Here is a 21,975-nt window from a genome sequence, read left to right on the forward strand (position 1 = left end):
TTAAGGCCTTAAGAGTGTATGTGTATAAAAAAATAAAATGCCCTCGTTTTTTAATGCGTATAATAAGTGTATTCTGTTGTTAAAGTAACTACTCCTCTAATTAGAGCTACAGGGAATATTTTCTTGCTTAATGTATCTACTTCTTATGCTGTTATTATAATAAAAATGCTTTAAAGCAGCATTAAGTTAGATGATAGAAAAAAAAAGAAAATGTAATATGTTCTTCCATACCATTTAGATTGCAACTTGCCTTAATAATAGAAATGTCAAAGTGGTTATTCACAAGATTGAAAGTAGAGAAACTCTTTATAAAACAAATTATGCTTTCTGGGTTGGTAATCACAGTACTTGATGTGTAAAAATAATTTTAAAAAGAACCAAGGTTTTATGAAGCGCTTGAGAATTTAAAATGCCTATTCTTGATATTTTTGAGGATTGTTTTGCTGTTGCTGTACTTGAATGCAGGTTGAAGATGTGTTCTGGCTTGTCTGAAGTTTTTCTTGTGCTTTACAGAAATGCCTTTTTAGAAGGTTATGTACAGCAGTTTCTTTACACATTTCGCTATTTCTGCACACAAGAAGAATTTTTGCAGTTTCTTCTTGATAGAATCAGCAGCACTTTATCCAGGTACAGTAAATTCTCATGAACAACATTATCAAAGCACAATTGAGTTTCCTCTCAATAGCAAATAGCTGTTTGTCAAAAGTCCTACTTAATTAAAATTAATTTTTAAGTTTGTTTTTGTAAGAGTCTCTTAACAAGTGAGAGCAAAATGGGAGAAAGAGCTGACAATGTGCTTACTTCTCAGTTCTGCTTCTCACTTTTACCAGTGATCCACTAACGGGTTGTAATTACAACCTCAGCTTTGTTTCCATAGAGCCATGGATTCTAGAGACATGAAAATTAGGAATTTAAGATATTACATTAAATGCCAAATAAAACTTGAGGGTTTTGTCAGTGCTTAGTTTTAAATTGGAATTGGATATTAAGTTTGGTGTAATAAGTTTCTTTTTCTTCTCACCAGTGCAAGCCTGGATCCTTCCACGTCCCTTACCAAAATATGTAACCGCAGTTTCTACATCCTGCAGGCATGGATTGAAGACTGTTACAGTGTAGACTTTGCAACAAATACTGATCTTCTGGGTACCCTAAAAGAATTTATTTCTTCCAAGGTAATTCAGAATTTCAGTACATCCTTTAAGAAAAAGAAAATGAAGTCAGTTATGTGATATGTAATATAGTTATTACAAAAAGCTGCCCTAAGTACAGTTAAAGTAAATAAAAGAAAATAATGCTGTATTTGACAGCTATGATCAATATGTCTGGTTTTGGACAGGTAAGAATCTTGCAACTGTATTGCAACTTGCTTATAATTTCTGGGAAATTGAATTGAGTTCCGTTAGCCTATGTTGCATTTCCAGGTTGCTTCGTTAAATGGCTACGGGGAGCGCTTGTTGTCACTGCTCGAGGACGCCTCTGCCAGGAAAAGTGGCAGTGCTGATATGTGCTCTGGTGTGGACAAATGTAAAGAAGAAAGTAAGGAAGGCAGAAAAACATTACATTCCCTATGTAAAAAGCTCTCAGAAGATGTTTCCAGAAAGGTGTGTCTTTTCTTCAGACTGCAGTGTGTGAGGGGGAAATACATTTCCATATATTATGTTTTGACAAAAACAGAAGCGTCCAACTTAGAGTCCAGAACTACTTAGGAAGAATTATGTACCTGCATTTTAAATTTTCTTTTGAAAGTATGTAAGATTCAGACAGTTCTGTAACCATGACAATCTTAAGTTTTAACTCTTGACAGCTGTTTCAGTAATCACAGATCAGATAATCAAAATTTTGAGAGTAGAATTCTTCATTCTTGACACTAGCATGTGACTTATAGTTATTAGGAAACCTTTGCCCCCTTGTCAACCATTAATGCTTTTTATTAGGCATCTTTTTAAGACTATAAATACAAGAAAACCACAGGAGCTACGAGGTTCCCTGCTAAAACTTCAAAGCTTGTAGCAAGAACTTGTCTAAACTTTTGTCTGTATTTGCTATTTTATTGTGTTCTACAGCCCCAGAAACCAGAACATACTGGAGGCTTTTCCCAAAACCAGATCTCTTTACAGAGTGATCAAAATAACATGTGGAAGTCAAATGCATCAATAATTTGCAAGCTGAATTAAACATCAGCCTCGTGATAAAGGTGCACAATTCCATGGGTATACTGGGGATTCAGCCCAAGAAAGGGCAAACAGAATAGGGGAACATGGACTTTTTTTACTGTCACTGCACAATAATGATAATGGACAATGGAAGAAGGGAAAAGAATGAAAAACCAAGTGTTTTTTGGAAAGGGATGTTTGATTCTAAGCAAAAAGAAGTAAAATATTTTATGGCAGCAAGCTTGAATACATAGAGGTTTGTTTTAAATACTGATTGTTGATTGAGATCTGGCAGCCTCCTGCTTAGACTCATCCATTGTGCATATTATATTAGCTTAAAATAGCAGTGTTGAGTAAACCAATTTGTTCTGGGGTAACCTTGAAGGTTAGCTGAAGAGTTTTGCATGCACAAAGGTGTTTCTCTTAACAACACTTTCTTGAAAGGTACTTCAAGGGGAGACTTAGTGTTTGTTTTAGAGAAGTTGTAAACTTACATTTATTTTTTCTACAGAACTTTTACTGGAAGCTATCCAAAGGTATGGGACCAATTGCACAGTATCAGAGAGAGCAACTGCACACAGGTTCAGCAGTTTTGCCAAAGCCCTGCTGCAGCAGTTTCACAGAAGAATCCTCAGTCTCCTTAGCCAGAGCAGATGAAGTGGGACCGGTTCTCTTGATTGAGTGCAGTGCCCAGCAGCTTTGTTGGCAGCTGACACTACTGCAACAGGTACAAAGGTCTAGGCTTATTTGGAAGTACAAATAATATCTATCTTCTTACTCCTTCTCTTCTTTCTTTATCATTTCCCAGCCTTGTTTCAAGCTTATTTCATACTATTTTATAAGACTTTGAATTAAAACTTTTCTCTTAAATCTCTACAGTGAAATTTAGAATATCTACTGTTATTCTTAGGCTGTGATCCCTCGCATAATTCATGAAGGTGGGGTGGGAGGAGGACCCTACTCTGTCATTTTTATCCCCAGGCATTTTAAAATAACTGCTAGAACTAACAGCAGATATATCTTGCTTTTTTTGTTTAGGAAGTATTTAATAAATGTCATCCAGTTCACTTCCTAAATTCCAGAGCACTTGGCGTTAAAGACAAATGTGTTACTGTGCCAAAGTAAGTTGCTTGTTTTAACTACACTTCAATTATGTTGATGCACAATAACTTAGAGTGTGACACTTTTAATACAGCCAGAAACAGAGAAACCATTTAAATACTTAATATTTTTTTTACAGACTAGGTAGCCTTTTTATATGCGTTATTTAATTGCAGGAGATTTCATAGGTGGATGCAGGAGATTTCATATGTACCTATGCACATGCATTTATGTGAAAGGCCACATTTTCCAGGTGATTTCTTTGAAATCTGAAGTGAGTTGAGGCTAAAAGTTCTTATTGCTAAGAATTTGCATTGGGAGTTGCTTGAAAGTTTCATTTTTGGCAGGGAAAACGTGTGGTGGGTTGTGACGTAGATCTGTGGCCATGAATGTGTGTGTGTATATGAAATCTCAAAGACGTTTTCAGTCTTACAGAATAGCTGAGGTTGGAAGGGATATCTCAAGATATGTAGTCCAACCACTCTGCTGAGGGCAAGGTCAGCTAGACCAGGTTGCCCTGGGTTGTGTGCAGTTGGGTTTTGAAGGTGGATGGAGATGCCATAACTTCTCTGTACAATGCTCCTTCTGTATGTTAGGGAGATGAATTATTGGTATTCAGAGAAACACAGGAATTTTCCTATAGTTACTGGAGTGATTACCAACCTAGTCATTTGCTCATCAGTAATTAATGTTTCAATCCAACCACATAGACCTAATTATTTTTATGATGGTCTGCTTCTTACATTCTCAGTGGATTCAGTTAGCTTCTAATTAGTAGTTGTTAATTGCACTACTTATGGTAGATTTTTGCTTCTAAGGATAGGGAATGAACATCTAAAGCAACTCAGGTTGTTCAATGGCCAAGATTAGATCACCTGTTTTATACAGATTTTGGGGCTTAGTCATGGGAAACAACATGTGTGGTGCCACTTGATATCAGGCTGAATTTCTTTTGTGGCTGCAGTTCTTGAGTTTGGGTTTCTGGCTGTTATTTTGTGTCAGATTGGCTGGGGTTTTATTATGCACTAATGAAAGTGGTGAAAGTGTTTTTATGTACAGAAATGTGTCCTGTATATGCTTATTTTTTATCAGATATACTTACCTTGTAATTATAAGGAAGAAGTAACATGGCTCACTACATATATCATGAAGTATGAAATGAAGATGCCAAGCAATGTAAAATTATTTTTAATGGTTAGAAGTTGACATCTTCACAATCAAGGTTTTCTTTACAAATCCAGTATCAGCCAGAATTATTTTTGCCTTTTTTTTCTGTATTTTCCCCAGGGCAGTTTCTGCTGAGACAGTTTCCCTTAAAGTCTGTAATCTCTTTCTGTCGAAGTGCATACAAGACCAGTACCTTCTGCAATTATTGAAAAATGCAGACAGTATCAGCACCTGGGTTGCTGCTGAAATTGTAACATGTCACACAACTAAGGTTTGTCATTGTTTATTGTACTATTAGCTACAAAACAGTTATGTATTTGTCATTATCTATGACTTGTTATGTAGCAAACCTGCAAGAAATAGTCTGAAATACACCTGTGAGTGGGCAGTTAACAATTTGGTTTGTTGTCACAAGGAGGGTCTTGGATGCTTTTTAGTAGCAGGTGTCAAAATCTGACAGAATGTAAGAAATGGATTGTCTGAGGGGAATATGGGTCAAACTTTCTTCAAGGACGCCTGAGTGACAGGAAGGGATAAACTGTGTGAAGGGAAATGTTACTACAGTCAGGCATTTTAAAAACAAATTGAAAAGGAAATACCTCTTCTTCCTTCTCATTTCATTTTATTATGTAGATATACTGTGTATATGTGTATATTATATATATGTTAATTTTTTTCCAGCGGCAGGTGAGCTTGTTATCAAAATTTCTTCTTATAGCCAAATGCTGCTATGAGCAAAGAAATTTTGCTACTGCAATGCAAATCCTAGCAGGCTTGGAAAATCTTATTGTACGACAGTTGCCAGTAAGTTTGGGACTCTGTTCTCTAACCATTTTGCTTAATATAATCTCGTTCCAATATAGAAACTAATGTGAAAATATATATATATTGTGTTTTATTCTAAGGCCTGGAAAATTCTACCTGCAAAAGTAGCTCAGATAATGGAGGAGCTCAAGGCTGTTGAGGTATAGTATAAAGTTCTTAATGTAAAATTACATCTTTGGGGCTGGAGAAGGTGCAAGATCTGCTTAAATGGGTGTCTCTGCAGGGTGAAAGCCATAATTATTACTTTTGTGAGTTTAATTTGATTGCAGACTTTTTACTCTTAATCCAAGAGTTTCCATAAATTTTAATATCTGTATTTCTTTAACATTTGTCCTGTGTGACAAATCAAAATTTCAAAAGTAAGGTAAAACATTAGATATGCTACACTGCATTAGATTTCTGCAGAAGCTTTGCAGCTGTAATGTGTTTTGAAAAATCTTAAGTGCCTATTTTCTTATAGGCATTCTTTTATTGCTCTGTACAATTTTGAAACATAGTGAGGTTTTAAAATGCAGTTTTGCCTGTGATTTAGAACAATGGAAATTATGTATGAAATATCTTTTGATTAAAGTTACTTTGTGTACTTTAAAAAGTTTGCCACCAGATTAATTCATAGTGTTGTCTTCAACTTCAGTGCCAGAAGTTAATATTCATGACAAATAAATAGATGGTGTTAAGTACATGGAGAACTTGTAAAACCTTCCCCAAGACTTAATGTGAGATTAATCTGTGTGCATTTTTTAACTAGGTGTTTTTAAAAAGTGACAGCTTATGTCTGATGGAAGGAGACAGGTTCAAAAGTCTTCCAACAATTCCATCAGCCCATGTTTTGGCTATGCATGTCCAGCAACTTGAAACTGGAGGATTCACAATGACAAATGGAGCTCACAAGTGGACTAAACTTAGGTAATTATTTTAATTATGTGCATATATCACCTATGTTTTTTCTTATTGTCTAATGAGATAATGAGAGCTAATGCAGCATTTCACAATTAACAGTTCAAATAGTTCCATTTGTTTAGACATGTAACTAGAGGTATATATACAATAGAATAAAGTGCTGGATGCCTTTGAATTTCCTTTAAGGTTTGTTTTTTGGTTTATGCTTTTGTTCTTATCACCAGCAAAACAAACTAATCTTTTTTACCATATTCTCTTACAAGAAATATTGCAAAAGTTGTGAGCCAAGTTCATGCCTTTCAAGAGAATCCTTATACATATGCACCAGATTTCAAGCTGCAGTCTTACCTCAGACAAAGAATAACTCGTTTTAAAGATGCAGACATTTCTGCCTTGGCAGCTGACAACTGTGCCAACTTCCATCAGATACCAGCAGAAAAACATTCTCGAAAAATTCAGGACACCCTGCGCAGGATGAAAGCAACATTTCAGTAATTATTTATGTTTCACCTGTTCTATTCTGGGTCTAGACTGTAAAACTGGATTAAGTTGGCTTCATCTACTGGACCTACTTCCAAGAAAATACTTAAGTGAAGCAACGTAAGATACTTTCTCAAGTTGAAATTATTGTATTTCATAACATGGAATTATAAAATGCTGACGAATGAAGTTTGAATCACTGGCAACTGAATGGCAGATCAAAAGAATAAAAAGAGAGATAAAATTAAAGAGAGTATAGATGAAAAGGCTTATTAATTTTGTTACTCTTCTTTATCATAAATAATTAATTAGCCTGAAAACCAATATCTAAAAAATACTGTGGAAAAAGGTTACAATTCCAGCTTCTGTTGCCAAGTTGGCCTAGGAGAGTTCAAAACATAGTTCATTAAATATTGAATCTATTTTTATATAAACACAGTGCACTTATATCCTGTCACATTGTGCATATCATTCAGAAACACAGATCCTCTGCTATTCATCAACTGTTGGTGTGTCTTGCTTTTATGTTGTGTATTATGAAAACTGTAACTGACATAAATAATTGGCTGTCTATTTCTCCTACCAAGGAAGGAGAGGAATGCTACCGTTCAACTTTTTTTTAGCTTGATTTTAAAGTCATCAGACTAACCTGTTTCCAAATGAAAGTAAGATTTGAATGTAAGTATTACCAATTTGTTGCTCTGCTTCTGCACTCCTGGCATTGTGAAGACAGTAAATGTGAAATTGCTCTTTTCATCTGTATTTGGCATGAGTCACTTTGCCAATTTATGTCTGTCTGCACATTTGAGTATGGCTTTTCCTCCTGAGGTTGTTTTTGTAGATCACAGTGCTCCAGCAGCATCCAACAGAAGAATAACCATGTGAAATTTGGATCTGCAACTTGTAAAACTGTGGTGCTAACCTATTCATAGAGCTTATACTTACAAGACCTTCTAAATGGCCATGAAATGTGTTGCTATTGCTAGAAAATGTGTTGAGCTACCCAGGTTTATGCAGGGCCAGATTGTTAAGGCTAAAAATTAGTTAAAAATACAAGTATTTCTACCAGAGGGAGAAATGGTAGTGTTGAATGAAAAATAGGGAAGGGTAAGAAACACTTAAGCACTGTTCTGAAACTGATTTGCTTAGAACTGTGTTTAAAAAATTAAAAAAGAAAATGTTTTGAGAGAAGTGAAGGGCAAATGTGAAGGAAGTATCTCATCGAGTGTTAGTGATGGAGAAGGATAATGATGTAAGAAATGGCAGCATGTACATGTCTGGTGTTTTGCAGTTGTACTGTTGTGTTTGACAGAAATGCATGTGCACATGCTAAACTGGAGCTTTCTCAATGTATAAGAGGAAGGCTTCTCCTTTTCTTTGTCAGTAACAGCAATATTACATTTCAACCCTCTCTCATCTTCCTCAGTAAAAATACAGTGTGTCCATACTTTCCTTTAAAATACTCAGTTACTTTTTCTTACTAATACAATACTACTAACCTGGGGCTCTTATTGGTTTAAACACTGAAGAACTCAGTCCTCAACAGGGTTTTCTTGCTTTTGTCCTACTTTTAATATGATTTATTTTATTTACCACATGTAGGTTTAACATCTCATTAATTATAGTATTCTGACTTACCCTTAGGGAAGTAAATCATGTTGCTATTTCTCTAAAGATTGTCAAATGTGAAAACATTTAATATTTTCCTCCTACCTTTATGATTTAAGAATGTTAATAATAACCTTATCTTCAGACATACATTTCATATATTTTATCTGTATGCATTTATTTTAAATAATTGGTTTTGTTAGTAGTTATTTGGGGTTTTGTCAATTAAAAATTACCATTCACTTAAACCCACACCTTGCCTTTGAACGACAGTAAAATTTTAAGTAGCATAAGTTTTACTAATGTAAAATACTCCACAAGACTTGCTAATCACATGATCTTAATAAATTCATTTTATACAGTTACCAGTCAGACTTTTGAAATTGCTTTTGTGAATTTTCTTATCATTTCTATTTTGCACTCATGAGAATTAGCTCATGTATTTCTTAGCTCTGTGTTACTACATCTAGAAAATATTGTTTATTCTATGACAATAACTGGTGCTATACAAGTTTTTAAAAATCAGCTCGTGTCTTCGGTAAGTGCTTCAGTGTATCAAATTTTATATTGATATTAATGGATAGTATTGAGTTATGGTACTACTGTGGGGTGTTTCCATCAATCAGGCATTTCAGATTTTGTGTTTAGGCACCACCCCACAACAACAACAGCAGCACAAATATTAATAGCTAATGAAAAGATTTCACATTTTGAATTCCTACTTTAAAATTCCTGCAGCAAGCAAGTTTGAAGAAACATTTAATGTGGCTGTTTTTAATCCATCAGTGAATGACAACAACTCTGCAAATTGATGCTTATTTGCTGTCATATGTGATAAAATTCATAAACAGTAACAGTAGTCAATTATTCACCTAAGTAGCAAAACTACAGGATAATCAGCTGCACAGTCATAGACTAGGATTGTTGGGTTTTCTGGGGAAAAGGGAAGTTTGGGTTTTCTGGGAAAGAAGTGTCTTGATATCCCTTCAAGATATCTCCTAGTTCTCATTTTCTTGATGCAAGGAAGTGAAAGGGCAAGGGACTTGAAAATAAAAGGTGGAAAAGAGCAGATGATTCCTGAGATGAGAGTACAGATCCACAGACATGAGCAGAGTAACTTTTCTCTGTGCAGGTGAACGACAGGTCAAAGGCTGGATAATTCTGTTAAAGACCATTGTTGGGAATAAAAAATCCCCCAAAATTAGTTCATTTAAATAAAAGATAATGGACTGAAACCTAGAGAAAGATGTGAAGAACACACTAGAGTGCCAAACAATTGTGTTGTGCTGTTTAATCAACTAAGCTGATGAAATACTGAATATCCTAGGCTGCATCTGAAAAGTGTGAGGATGATCTCTTTGGAAATGTCACATCAAGACTCTCATTTATTGTTTCTCCAGACCAGGGGATGTGTTGAAGTACACTGTGCTCACATCCCTGCCCACACCACCTTCTTATCCCTCTGATGACAGCCTGGATATGACTTGCTCTGAGCCCAGCATGAGCACACTTCAGATATAGCTTTGTGTATACAAGCAAGTGCTGGAACCATAGGGAATAATGTTATTGTTTAAGATTTTACAGTGTTTAATAGATAAACTGTTGAAAATCTGCATGTGGAAAGCAATCAAGATGAAAGTAACCATGGAACAACAGAGTACATGATTCAAAGGACAGAAAGAGATGAAAGAAGCAGAATAATAACACTGGACTTCAAAAAAGCAAACTTCAACAAATTCAAGGAATTGAATTGAGATCCTGGGGAAGGAGTTAAAACACAAAGAAAAGTTCAAGAGAGCTGAGAGTTTCTAAGAAGAGTTTCTAAGAAGAGTTTCTAAGGCTGTATTTAAGTATAACAACAGTCTATCCACATGCAAAGGAAAGAAAACTCAGAGAGCACTGTGGCTGCATTAGGGGCTCATCAATTACATGAAAAAAAAATCAAAAAAGAATACTGGGGAAAAAACCAGAAACAAGACAGCTACATTATCAAGAACAAATATAAAAGAACAGCACGGCTGTTCCTAACAACAGGTTAGGAACAAAACTGGACAGACAAAAAATTTTTATCAGCAAGTGAAAAGCAAAACAGTAAAAATGGATTTTTAAATATCTTTCTATTATACAATAAGAGCTCTCTGCTTACCAGAAGAGGTAAGTATCAGATGGTACAAAAGCCTGGAGTGCTTGCTGTTCCACTGCCTCCCCTCTAAATAATGCCTGTCATAATCAAAGTTAACCAGGAATGCAGGTCAGAGGCTATCAAGCTAATTAGATGTATCATTGCATTAACTTCTGATTAAAGCTGTTTTATAATAATAAGAAGGAAAATTGAAATAATCTTGGAATTACAGTATTTTTGATTGAGGAAGAAAAGTGAGTTCGCAGAGAACCAGAAAATAATATTACTTTTTAAAAATGGACAAGACCACAGGAATGACTGGAAAGGCAAGGTAAAGAGAATGACAGAGAATCAGCCAGAAAGATTTTGGCACTAGAAGAGTTACTGAAAAAGCTGACTGAAAATCTGCAAGCATAGAGACTAATTGAAAAGGCTGGCATGTTTTTGTCCATGAAGTAACTTTTAAATGACTTAATGGTCAAGGTAACTGTCCCAAGAGATAAAAACAGCATGTTGTACGTTGAAGTCAATGAATGCTTTGACAACAGCTCCTCCTGGCCTGATTATATATTTGGTTGCTCAGATTCAGATGATAGGCCTCTAAGGTGAATACACAAATGGTTAATACATAATTTCAAAGGGTAATTAACATGCTTGTTGAATTGTGAAGTGAATTGAGTGGGGTTAGGACTATGCAGATGTTATGAGTGAAAAGCAGGTGCAGATCCCTTGGGGACAAGACACAAAATAAGTGAGAGCTTTGGCTTTATCAAAAGTGTAGCGTTCCACAGTGGGAATCCTGGAGCAGCAATCCAAAGAGGACCCAAGGCACTGGAGCCCTGCTCAGGAGTGAAGCTCCAGGGAAACTGCTGTGGGGGTGAGTAAAGAAATCTGTGCTAATTAATATTTCATACATATGCAATGTCCTGTTTTGCTCATTAGCTGCCCCATGTAATGCAGGTGCTGCTGTTTGAATTCCAAGATCTGCAGATGGGCTTCACCTTGGCACCCCTGCAGATGGGGGGAAGCAAACTATTCTGCCTTACAGTAATGAGGTAAAACATGCTCGGTGCACAACACACCCAGGTGGTGAGAAGGGAACTGTCACAGTCATAGTAAAAAGAGAAGACCTGCCTGGGACTCTGCATGCTCTGATGAGGGAGGCAAACTCTCCAGGATTACCATAAGGCAGTCTTCTCCCAGCCTACACTGTATGGAACGTGTAGGAATGTCTGTGAATTTTACTGCTGAAATATAAGGTGGGATGGAAAGCACACTTACACAACATACAAGCTTAGAACTCACAAGAACTCTCAATTGTTATCATGTGATAACAGCTTAAATTTCAGCTTCAGTTCTTATAGTTTTGAAGGATAAATATTAAATGAAAAATAACTACAGAGCTTCAGTAAAAATCTCTGGGGACCATAACAAATCACTAGCTGAATATGAATCCATGTGTACAGTCTATAAAAAGAAAAGAAGAAGGTGGGGGGAGTAGACCTGAGGTGTACAAGACAGAAGGTAATTATTTTGCTCTGTTTGGCAATAGAGAAGCATCAGGAGGAATACTTTACCATTTGGGCACTGCAGCTAGGGCACATACAGCCAAAATGAGAGAGAGTAGAGGACCACAGTAAGTATATGTTTAGAATCATAGACTGAGAAAGACCAAAAGAATTGGACTTACATAGACAAGATTAGATTGAGCAGACCTATGAATGTGAAATGTTGCTGTAAAAAATTTTAGTAGCTCCAGGGTTTTTTGAGTTGGTTCTTTTTTTGTGTGTGTGTGTTTCGTGAAGCTTAAGCACTTGATTTTGAAACACGGCTGATTTTGTTTCAGTTTTTACATTGGAAAGCTTCCTGTGAAGCACTGGAATAGGTTACTCATCTCTAACACACCTCTGAGATCTGCTTTCCTGTGAATTTTTAAGAACAAGTGAGATAAAACCCTGTCATAAGTGTCCAGGCCTCCTTGTTCCTGTGAAGGAAGGGACTCAGTAGAGATCTTCAGTAAAGTAAATTGGGCACTAATTCAAATACTTACCTGCAATCAGGGAATTATATTAATTTTATTATTAATTTAATTGTATTCCAGTCAGTTCAATTTTCAGGGGTTTATTTGCATTCTTCCACTGATACATACAAAAAGTAGGTGATGCTATGGGATGAGTTGCTAGAACTGATGTCAGAGGTGTTCTAGAGGGATGCTGAATTTCCTTTCTGTACCTATGCTAATGCAGTGAAAAGTGACTTGATGCTAAAAGCAGCAGCAGGGGCAGTAGAGGCCGAGCCTGCCGTGCACCATCCGTGTGCTGGGCGAGTCCTCTCAGCTGCCAGGACCTGAGTGACCATCCCGGGAGTGTTCCTGGGTACATGTGGCACTCAGGGACATGCTTCAGTGGTGAGCTTGGATTAAGGGCTGGACTCGATGGTCTTAGAGGTTTTCTCCAACCCGAAAGATTCCCTGATTCTATCACTGCCTCAGCTGAACTTGTAGCACTTCCCTTTCCTGTCTGTAGCAGTTTTCTGGCTGTGAGGTCTCTCCATGACCAGGAGATGGCACACGAGGCCCTCTGCAGCGTTTTAGATGCTGCTGCTGCACCGGGAGCAAAGGGAGACCGAAAACCGATCGGCTGTTCAGATGTCTGCCTATTAGAAACATGCAAACACGAAATTGCAGGGTTTTTTTAAATATTCTATTTGTAAAATGAAGATGTATTTATAGTCAGCGTTCAGCTGTTCCGTTCAGTCTTTTAGAAACATGCACACACATCGTCATAGTCTTAAATGCTGTTTACCTTCTATCCATGTGTAATACATACATTTCTGTAAAACCCGGCACAAGAATTACACTGCACTGTCTGGAGGAAACGTAGACATCGAATTGCAGGTTACAGGGCAGTGTTAAGCATCTTAACCCAACTATATTTCTGTCCTCACCCACTGAGCCCAGCTTTTCCCTTATCAGTAAACCAAGGGAATGTCAGGTATAAGTGAAGGCAGACATACAATGTCATTTATGCTCTGTTGCTACAGTTACATATCCTGCCAAAATTCTTCTCTTCTTCAGGCAATAGCAACATTTGCAGGATACTTGATGGTAGTGACTGGAATAAGGGAAATAGGAAGAAATGGTGTATAGTGGGGAATACAGATGAAGCGGAGAAATAACAAAAAATGTGAAATGGAGAAGAGCCTTGAAGTCAGTAAAAAAAAAAAAAAAAAAAAAAAAAGGTAAAGGTTATTTCCATTTAATTTGAACAGACTGGTTTTGGAGCAATACATGGGCTTGATTTATTTTAGGTGTAAGTTAGAGGGGAAGGAAGAGATAGTAAAACATTTACACTGCTGAGACCAATGCATTTCAAAGCAGCGTTGTATGGCACAGACCAGGATGGGCACAGAGCTGATAGATGTCCCAGGGCTGCCAGCTGTGGTAGCTCATTCCCCTGCTGGCTGACTCATCATACTCAAATGCTAACTCTGGAATCAAGGGAGAAAATTATTCATTCTTTAATAGCTGAAATTGAAAAGTTACTTTCAAGAATAACAGATGCTTTGGTCAGTATAATTTCTTTCATTTCTTTCTGAATTTCTTTAGAAAGTATTTGTGGGAAATACGAATATAATTGAAAATTTCTGATTTAATGCATTCTTTTATGTTGCTAAATGTAACTTTAGAAGTAAACATCGTGAAACATCTTTCAGCAAAGACTGACAAAGAAAAAGGCCCTGATGTAAAATGTGAAGTTAGCCTCTCTTTTAGTTTTGAAAAGATTGCAAGGTGTCTAAGTGTCTAATTGTTTTTAAAGTCTAATTTCTAAACTAAAGTGAATTAAACCAACTTCAGATTCCTGAGCAGTTTCATTTGAGCGGTGTCCATAGAGATCTCCCTCTGGCAATATGATAGCAATGAGTGCTGAAGTAGGATTTACATTTCTGAAACTTGGATGGTTTTCCAGCTAGAATAGTTTTTCTAATAATAAATAAACAAAAGACCTTACTTCTGTAACAAGAGCAGTACATGTTCTAAATGTGGTCCTGCTTCATACTGAATTTGACTTGTTTTTAATAAGCTTAAATTTGGGTAAGGAGCCACTAAAACAAGTGTTTTCTCTATTAACATTTGCAGCTTGTCTCTGCAGAATATAGATATTTTTAAAACATTTCACTGATTCTTTTTAGCTGCTGGTGGCAGCCTTGTGTTAAGGAGACATGGGAGCTCTTGGCATTTTAAGTGCTCTGTTGATTTAGATCAATTCCAAACATGATGAGACATTAAATTTTCATCTGTGCATTGTCACTATGTTTATACCAGGCTCTCATGGTATTTATGCACATATGGTCTTTAAATGCCTCGTGGAAAAGTTGCTCTTATTTTGTCAAAGAGGAAAGATAATGATAATAATTGATAATTAAGTGATTAGTTGGAGGCCATTTGTAATGCTTTTAAGTCCTAAATAGTGATTACTCAGAAATGGAATGTTTGGATAACATCATGCATAGCAGATGCCAGCAGCCCTCGTTTCCTTGGATGGTCTTCATTGGAAATCTGCATGTCCTCAGGTGAACACACAGCCCCGTGTGGCATGAACAGCCTGGCTTTTACTCTTTGACTTGCATCACCTCCTAGCTACTCCTAAGGACCACAAATTCCCTCTGCTCTGGTCTCACAGGACCCTCCCATGGGAAAGGGTCCCCTGCTGGTACAAAATGACAGTCCCTTCCTGAGCCCTTGTGCACCCACGGCAGCAAGGCCAAGCGCTGGCAGCTCTCCCTGGTCCCGGAGGGGAACCGAGCTCCTCACACCCTCAGCTGCTCCCTTCAGTTCCTCCAAGCTCCAAAGGTGAGGGCACATCTCAGCACAATCCTGGCCCCTCCATAGTTCCAGTAGTGAGGGCACATCTCAGCACAGTCCTGGCCCCTCCATAGTTCCAGTAGTGAGGGCACATCTCAGCACAATCCTGGCCCCCTGCAGGGCTCTGAGCTGGCTTACTGGGGCACAGCTGAGCTTTGAGCTGCAAGATGTGGAGCCACAATTAATTCTCAAAGGCTGAGATATAATCCCAAAGTATTTCTATTTATTATCAATTATCCAATATTTCTAAATATTATCAACTGTCTCATAGGCAGCCAAGTAGGAAGTTCTGCAGAACCTCCTCAACATGAGACCAGTGTTGTGTGTGAAGAGTTTTGCAAAGCTGAAGGGGAAGATGCTGCCTCCCCAGAGAAGGCAGCTGTGTATTCTGCAAACATCTGCATAGAGTATTGCCATTATCAATGGTAATGGATCTCCAGACTCCTGCTAGTGGCAATCGTGTTGGTATGTCTGAGCTCTTTGTCTCTGCCCCCCTGTAGCAGCAGAGTAAAAGCTGATGTCTGTCCCTGTCCCTGCCCTACTCTGACAAATTTCATTAGCATGAGCAGGTTTGCATCCCATTGGTAATATCACTTGATTTCAAACGTGGTATTTCTGAATAACAGTTTAGCAGGAGATTTTCAAACAAGCATTTAATGAATAATAGATAGAAACAGAAAGAAGGCAGCTTAAGAATATTAGATAAAATTAAACTAGCAGCTGTTAAATATTGTAGCAGTCATCTGCTACCTGTCCAGGAGACTTACACACTCTATGTGTAATGGAAATGAGATTTGGTTTAATCTTGTCACACCATGATCAATTTGTGTCTCTGGGAGCTCAGCATTTGACACCATCTTTCTGCAGTGCCATTTGCTTCAATGCAATGCAATTAATAAACCAGCAGTGTATAAAGATGTAATTTGCAGCTCAGATGGTAAAAAGTCTTCAAATCAGTAAAGGCAGATGTATCAGTGGATGATAAAACTCAATATTTTCTATTTTTAGACCTCCATCATAGGTCATGTATTCTTTTTGTCCTATATGACAGCTTGCCAAGGTCTATTTGTTGACATAAAGCTGGAAAAAGTAATGTCATAGAAATAGACTATTTCATATTTTTTAAAGTATTTGTATAGAGATATATCCATTATATAGAAGAAAATAAGTAGCATACATTACACATAATATTCTGTAAGAACTAAGACTGGAAATAATTCTGAGCACATGGGATGTTTTTTTCTCATTGGGATGGGACTGTGCCCCATCTGTGGTGCAGAATGCTGTTACAGTGACCAGAAATACTTAGATTGAGAAGGAAGCTTGCAGAAAAGTTACACTTTCTTTTTCTGATGTTCATGAGAATTAGTCCTTGAGAATGGCATTTTGCCTGGCTGCAGGGGAGGCTTGGCAAGACTCTGCGAGCAGCCAGTGGCACTGATATTCCCAGTTCTGACTGGAGAGCTTGCTGCCAGGCCACGTGTTAAATGCAGCCGAGTCAAGAGCCTTGTCCTTCAGTAATTCAGGGAACAGAGCACATTCCTGTCTGTCTCCTCTCCATCTCCTGCCTGCTTGGTCTGCTCTGTGAGATAGGTTGCCAACAGGACTGTCTAATGCTCAGAAGTTCTGTGATTTTAAAATTTATTCTCAGGTCTCTGGTGGGGGAAGTCTTCACATTTACCTAAAGAAAAGAATAGTTAAGAACCTGAAATATTCAAGGTGGGGTAGGGGGATTGGTGGGAGTGTGTGTTATAAAACAGGAAATTTAAAAACAATTTTGTACTCTCTGCTCAAACAAACTTCTAAACTTTCCACTGTTAATTGGAAAATGCTTGGGAATGATAAATGGATGAGGATTCAAATAATTAGATATCAAACAATTAAAATTGTTTGGTAAAAAAAAACCCCAAATATATACATATATATATATGTGTGTGTGTGTGTGTGTGTGTCTTTGTCTGTGTGAGTGAGTCTGACAGGCTTTGTCCATGCTAGAAATATTCTGTGGACCTCTTCAGGTAGATATATGGGAGGCATTAATGCTTGAATGTTTATTTACACATTTTTACCATTTTTCCTCCAGGAAGCTTGTTTAGTGGCTCAAGCTGCAAGGTCAGTCCCTACCTACACGCGCCAGAAACAAAGGGCTTCAGGAGGGCTCTGATCATGTATGGTTGTGGTTCTAGATCAGTTATTACACACCTTTAAATAAAGGTGACAATCGTGTTTCTATTTTTGTTCAGTTACAGACAAACTCTTGAACAGTGTCATCACTGGTAGAGCAAAGTAGGACTCACACTATGCCATGAAAATAAACAATCAATGACAGACAGAGACTAGAAGTGGTTCACAAGTCATACTTGAATATTGTTCAGTGAAACAATTTTCTGGTGAACAAAAAACTGTAGGATTTCTTGATTAATGGATATAGCAACTGTATTTGGAGTGGAGGGGATGAAATATTTGGTTTAGGAAAAGATTGACAAAGAGGATTTTAATGAAATTTCTACTGAAAGAAAAATATAGAAGAAAAATATGTATCTGTATAATATTAAAATTGAATACACTGGAAGATTTAGACATAAACTAAGTAGGAGGGTTTTCAGTCTTCCAACCTCTGCCTCACCAACAGTCTAAGAAAGAGTTGGAACTGTGGTTACAGTAACTGTTATCACAGAGAAAGTGAAGGCTGAGAAATGCAGCCAAAGTGGCAGGGTAGCAGGTTGGCCAAGTCACAGGGCAGACAGACAGCAGAGCACTGGGTTTGTGTGCAGGTGGTGGGTGAGTGTAGAGCGGCAGGCAAGAACAAGGACAGATAAATGAGATGTGCAGTCATGATCTCTGGAGGCAGACTGATACCAAGCAGGGCTGTGATAGGAATTATCAATGCAGTGCAAGTCCCACTGTTCTTGCACAGGACAGGAGGGTGAAAAGGGGAGGGAATTCATGGCTACCCTGCGGTGAAAAACTGCCCATAAAGCACCAAGAGCCTTTTATCAATGTACTACAGAGGCTTTACTGCAGCAGCCAAGTGTTCCTGTGGCACACAAAACCCAAAGATGAACGGGAACGTTTCTGAAAGACACACATAAGGTAGTAAAAAGAAAAAAGGTAAGATAGCAGAAAAATCTGGATGACCTGCATAGCTGCAAGTGATCTGGGAGGGAAGATATGACATGAATTCTGTAATTTCAGAACTCTCAGTGGAATGTGAATTCTAAGGGAATAATTGTAATTTCTGACTCGTTAGTCCAGAAACCATACTTTTATATAAACGACCAGAAGCCTGTTGATTCGTAGAATCCAATGACCTTGGCATTTACCCTTTTCTGTTTCACAACCTTCTCCTCCAAACTCCTCAGCCTGTGCCTGGTGAATATAACGTGATGCTGCAATCCCGGAGAACCCAGTGAGTGAGTTTCTCCACTTGCCTGGCTGAGGCTGTCTCGGGAACGCAATGCTGAGCCCCGAGAGGAGCAGGCTTGAGAAGAACAGCGGGCCTGGTGCTTGAAAAGGAATGGAAGAGCAACTCCGGGGAAGGGCGATCGGAAGTAGCAGCGTCCCTTCTCCCTGCAGCTGCCGGGGATGCTGTGCTCCCCCGGGGGTACATTCCCCAGCGCCGTTTGAGGCTGCTCAGCTCCATAAATGCCATTTGCATGGGGATAGGATGTAACAAGAGCTGTAAATCACTGACGGCGGAGTGAACTCCTCAGGGGCAGACACGGCGGAGCCGAGCCTCCGCGAGCTGGGGCAATGTGTGAACGATATCTTTTGTTGGGGGGCAGGTCTGATAGCAATTAGATGATACTTATCTGGCCCTTTGATGTGTATTTACACAAACAGCGTTTTCCTCCGGGAGTTGCGCTATAAAGGAGGCCCGTGCTCCGTGCCTCCTTTCCGGCATCTCCGAAACGAGGCACGATGACTAAGGCCCCTTTCTCCGTGGAATGGTTGTCCCAGAGCAGCCAAACTCTCAAGAGCCCCGCCGAGGGCTCCCCACACCGAGCATCGTCCGCGGGCCACGGGCCCGGCTCCGGCTCCAGCCTCGGCCAGAGCGAGCGGAGCCCGGAGCAGCGGGCGGGCCCGCGGGACGGGGACGGCACAGGCGGCCGGAGCAGGGACAGCGGGGCGGCCACTCCCGCCGCAGGTACCGCGGGACAGCCGGGGCTCCCGGGCGGGGCGCGGCGGGTCTGGGACACTCCCGGGCCTTCCGGGAAGGCACCGCTGCGCGGCGGCTGCTCGGGGGCGGAGGGGGCGGCTGTTCCCCGCGCGGTGCCCGGGCCTGGCTGACCCTTTGCTCCTCCTCTCTGTCCCTGTGCCCAGCAGCAGGCGGGAGGCCGTCGGGAGCGGTGTCGGAAGAGGGTCCCGAGTGCGCGGGCCCCGAGGAGCCGTGCGGGCGCGGCGGGCGGCGGCTGCGCACGGCGTTCAGCGCGGAGCAGATCAGCACCCTGGAGAGCTCCTTCCAGCGGCAGCAGTACCTGGGCGCCGCCGAGCGCCGGCAGCTGGCGGGCAGGATGCGCCTCTCCGAGGTGCAGGTGAGCGGGGGCGCTGCGGCGGCGCGGGCCCGGGGAATGGCCCCGGCACGGCTCCAAACAACGAGATAATCAAGCCTCGGTGGCGTTGTAACCTCGTCTTTTCTCCTTCCCCCAGATCAAGACCTGGTTTCAGAACCGCCGGATGAAGCTCAAGCGGCAGCTGCAGGAGCTGAGGACGGAGCCCTTCTGCAGCCCCGCTCTCCCCTACGGACCTCAGGGTGCCGTGCTGCCCCTGCCGCTCTCATACGTGGCCCGGCCACCGCCTCTGACCCGGCAAGGAGCCGCCTCTGAGGGCTTCCCTTTGGCCGCCCTGCCCGCACCCGCCCTGGACCTCAGCAGGGCCTGCAGAGCACAGCCAGTCGGCTTTTGGGCAGCACCCTGCTTCGTGGGGTACCGGGACCCCAGGGCCTTCCTGCTGGGTGTCTGACCCTCTGATACCAACTAGGACTAAAGAGGATTTGCACTACTGACGGATATCTGGGCTGCCCTCGTCCATAACTGCTTGGTGGAGTTATGATGCAGCACCGGCCTAAATATTTACAAAGACATGCTGGACAATCTGAATCATGGACTTCAGGCCCTTGCATTTATAGGCAAATGTAAAATGTAAAATATAAACGGGGTGGGACAAACAATAATATAAATGGAATCTTTTAATAAACCTAATTTTTTTCCAGCTTTCATGTGAGTTCCTTTGTCAAGAATTGTCGAGGTATTCATCCTGCCCCCAAAAAAAGTTCCTCTTCACTTAAAGAAGCATAGACTTCTTCTTATCTAGATTTGTTCTGCCCCACCTGCAATTTATTCTGCCGCTGAATGCAAAAAAGTGTGAATTTCCCTCTGTCTTCTAAAGCCAGTGTCCAGCCCTGTCATGGAACTGTGCTTTTAGCCAAATATGTGGATACACCTGTTACTTAATTCTGGGCTTGCTATAGTAACAGAACAGATGCTTTTAAAAAATTACTTTCTAAATAAGTACGATATTATATCTTCACGATTTTATGAGCTGCCTCAGTAGATTAGTAAGAACCTCTTCCCTAAAACAGATCCTGTAAAGGATCTTGACATTTCTTATCTACAAAACAGTATCTAGTCATCTTACATGCAGTTATCAGGGTACAATGGTGATGATCAAAAGAATTTTAACATTCCAAAGCTTGTTTTCCATAAGTGGTAGTAAAATTCCTTACCACTGTGCTATGCACTTTTAAGATTTGGATAATGAGCTAGTAAATATGATCAAAATGGCCTGATTTCAGGCCAGAAAAGGGGCTCTGAGAAATGATCTTTGACTGTAAGTTGACATAAATCTTTCAAAGTCAATTGTCAACTAACATGAAAAGAGCAATAAAAATTTCCATGACTTTAGAGGTGATCTGGGGGGTTACCAGGATATTTCCGGCTCACTGGTAATTTCAACTCCTGTAGTGAATGGTCTGAGGGTTCTCTGTCAGCCTCCTTGAATATCTTTTGTATACAGAGGCCAATCTCCCACCCGAGTGCCCTTGCCTGGTGAAAAGCAACATGAGGTGCTGCTGTGGGCAGTGGCCTTTGCAGTCACCTCTGCAAGTCTTGATTTTTTTTGTAATCTATGCTGTATTTTTCTAGTCTTTTGAGATAATAGTATTTGTTTGCAATTGCACAGATTGTGTGTCTCTAATGCAAGAGTTTCAGCTAAATTAAAAAGGGCTCAAGTGCTATCAATCTTGCTGAGATCTCAGGAACATTATGCAGTTATGGATTAAGGAAGTTTGTTGTCATGTAAGTGAAATTCCCATTCGATGAAGGCTTATTGCTCAAAGTCAGGTATTACTAAACGGTAATATTGATTTGAAGAAATCTCTCTGACTCTTTCAAACATCATTAAGGAACTGGGGTGTCTACAGAAAGAGCTGCAATCATGAATATTTTCCTCTGCTCTAAAGCAGTCATGTTTAAGATAACAAAACAGTCAAGGCCAATAAATGTACAATTTATTGTAAAAAGCATTAGAATTCATGTGGCTATTCTGTTTTCAAGGGAGTAATGGTTGAAGGGTTAGGAGTTCCCCTTATAATCTCGTATGGCCACAGAGGAGAACCCCGCCACTCCTCCAAATGCTCTGCTCAGCTCGTATGAAAGGAATAATGGTAATAACCCTTCCTGCTCTCAGAGGCCAGAGCGGCGGCATGGAACGCTCCCCGGGGCACCGGGACTGCCCGCAGCGTTCCGGGAGCGCCC

The 21,975-nt window shown here is 39.9% G+C and overlaps 2 protein-coding genes across 8 annotated transcripts in view; both read left to right on the top strand.

Moving 5' to 3' along the window:
* The window catches only part of KNDC1 (kinase non-catalytic C-lobe domain containing 1), a 57,428-nt gene extending 48,829 nt beyond the window's left edge, over positions 1 to 8,599 (top strand). For 5 of the 6 annotated variants that reach the window (XM_077183022.1, XM_054637739.2, XM_077183024.1 and 2 more), the window contains 10 exons: positions 514 to 627; positions 1,025 to 1,172; positions 1,422 to 1,601; positions 2,665 to 2,880; positions 3,192 to 3,274; positions 4,542 to 4,692; positions 5,103 to 5,225; positions 5,327 to 5,386; positions 5,995 to 6,152; positions 6,410 to 8,599. In XM_077183022.1, coding sequence (XP_077039137.1) covers positions 514 to 627; positions 1,025 to 1,172; positions 1,422 to 1,601; positions 2,665 to 2,880; positions 3,192 to 3,274; positions 4,542 to 4,692; positions 5,103 to 5,225; positions 5,327 to 5,386; positions 5,995 to 6,152; positions 6,410 to 6,641 — 1,465 coding nt within the window. In that variant the 3' untranslated portion in view covers positions 6,642 to 8,599. The remainder of the gene's footprint in view (positions 1 to 513; positions 628 to 1,024; positions 1,173 to 1,421; positions 1,602 to 2,664; positions 2,881 to 3,191; positions 3,275 to 4,541; positions 4,693 to 5,102; positions 5,226 to 5,326; positions 5,387 to 5,994; positions 6,153 to 6,409) is intronic. The other variant, XM_077183023.1, reaches the window with a different exon arrangement.
* A 122-nt stretch (positions 8,600 to 8,721) lies between these two features.
* Positions 8,722 to 20,433, top strand: LOC129123377 (uncharacterized). 2 transcript variants are annotated; one of them, XM_077183029.1, is made up of 3 exons: positions 8,722 to 19,367; positions 19,544 to 19,755; positions 19,871 to 20,433. In XM_077183029.1, the coding sequence occupies exons 1-3, from the start codon at positions 19,142 to 19,144 to the stop codon at positions 20,180 to 20,182; spliced, it is 750 nt and encodes a 249-aa protein (XP_077039144.1). In that variant the 5' UTR covers positions 8,722 to 19,141; the 3' UTR covers positions 20,183 to 20,433. The 2 variants fall into 2 exon arrangements, with proteins under 2 accessions (XP_077039144.1, XP_054493683.2); XM_054637708.2 differs by having other exon boundaries at positions 8,722 to 19,755.
* Positions 20,434 to 21,975: the final 1,542 nt, after the last annotated feature.

The sequence above is a fragment of the Agelaius phoeniceus genome, chromosome 9 (genome assembly GCF_051311805.1).
Source record: "Agelaius phoeniceus isolate bAgePho1 chromosome 9, bAgePho1.hap1, whole genome shotgun sequence".
NCBI lineage: Eukaryota > Metazoa > Chordata > Aves > Passeriformes > Icteridae > Agelaius > Agelaius phoeniceus.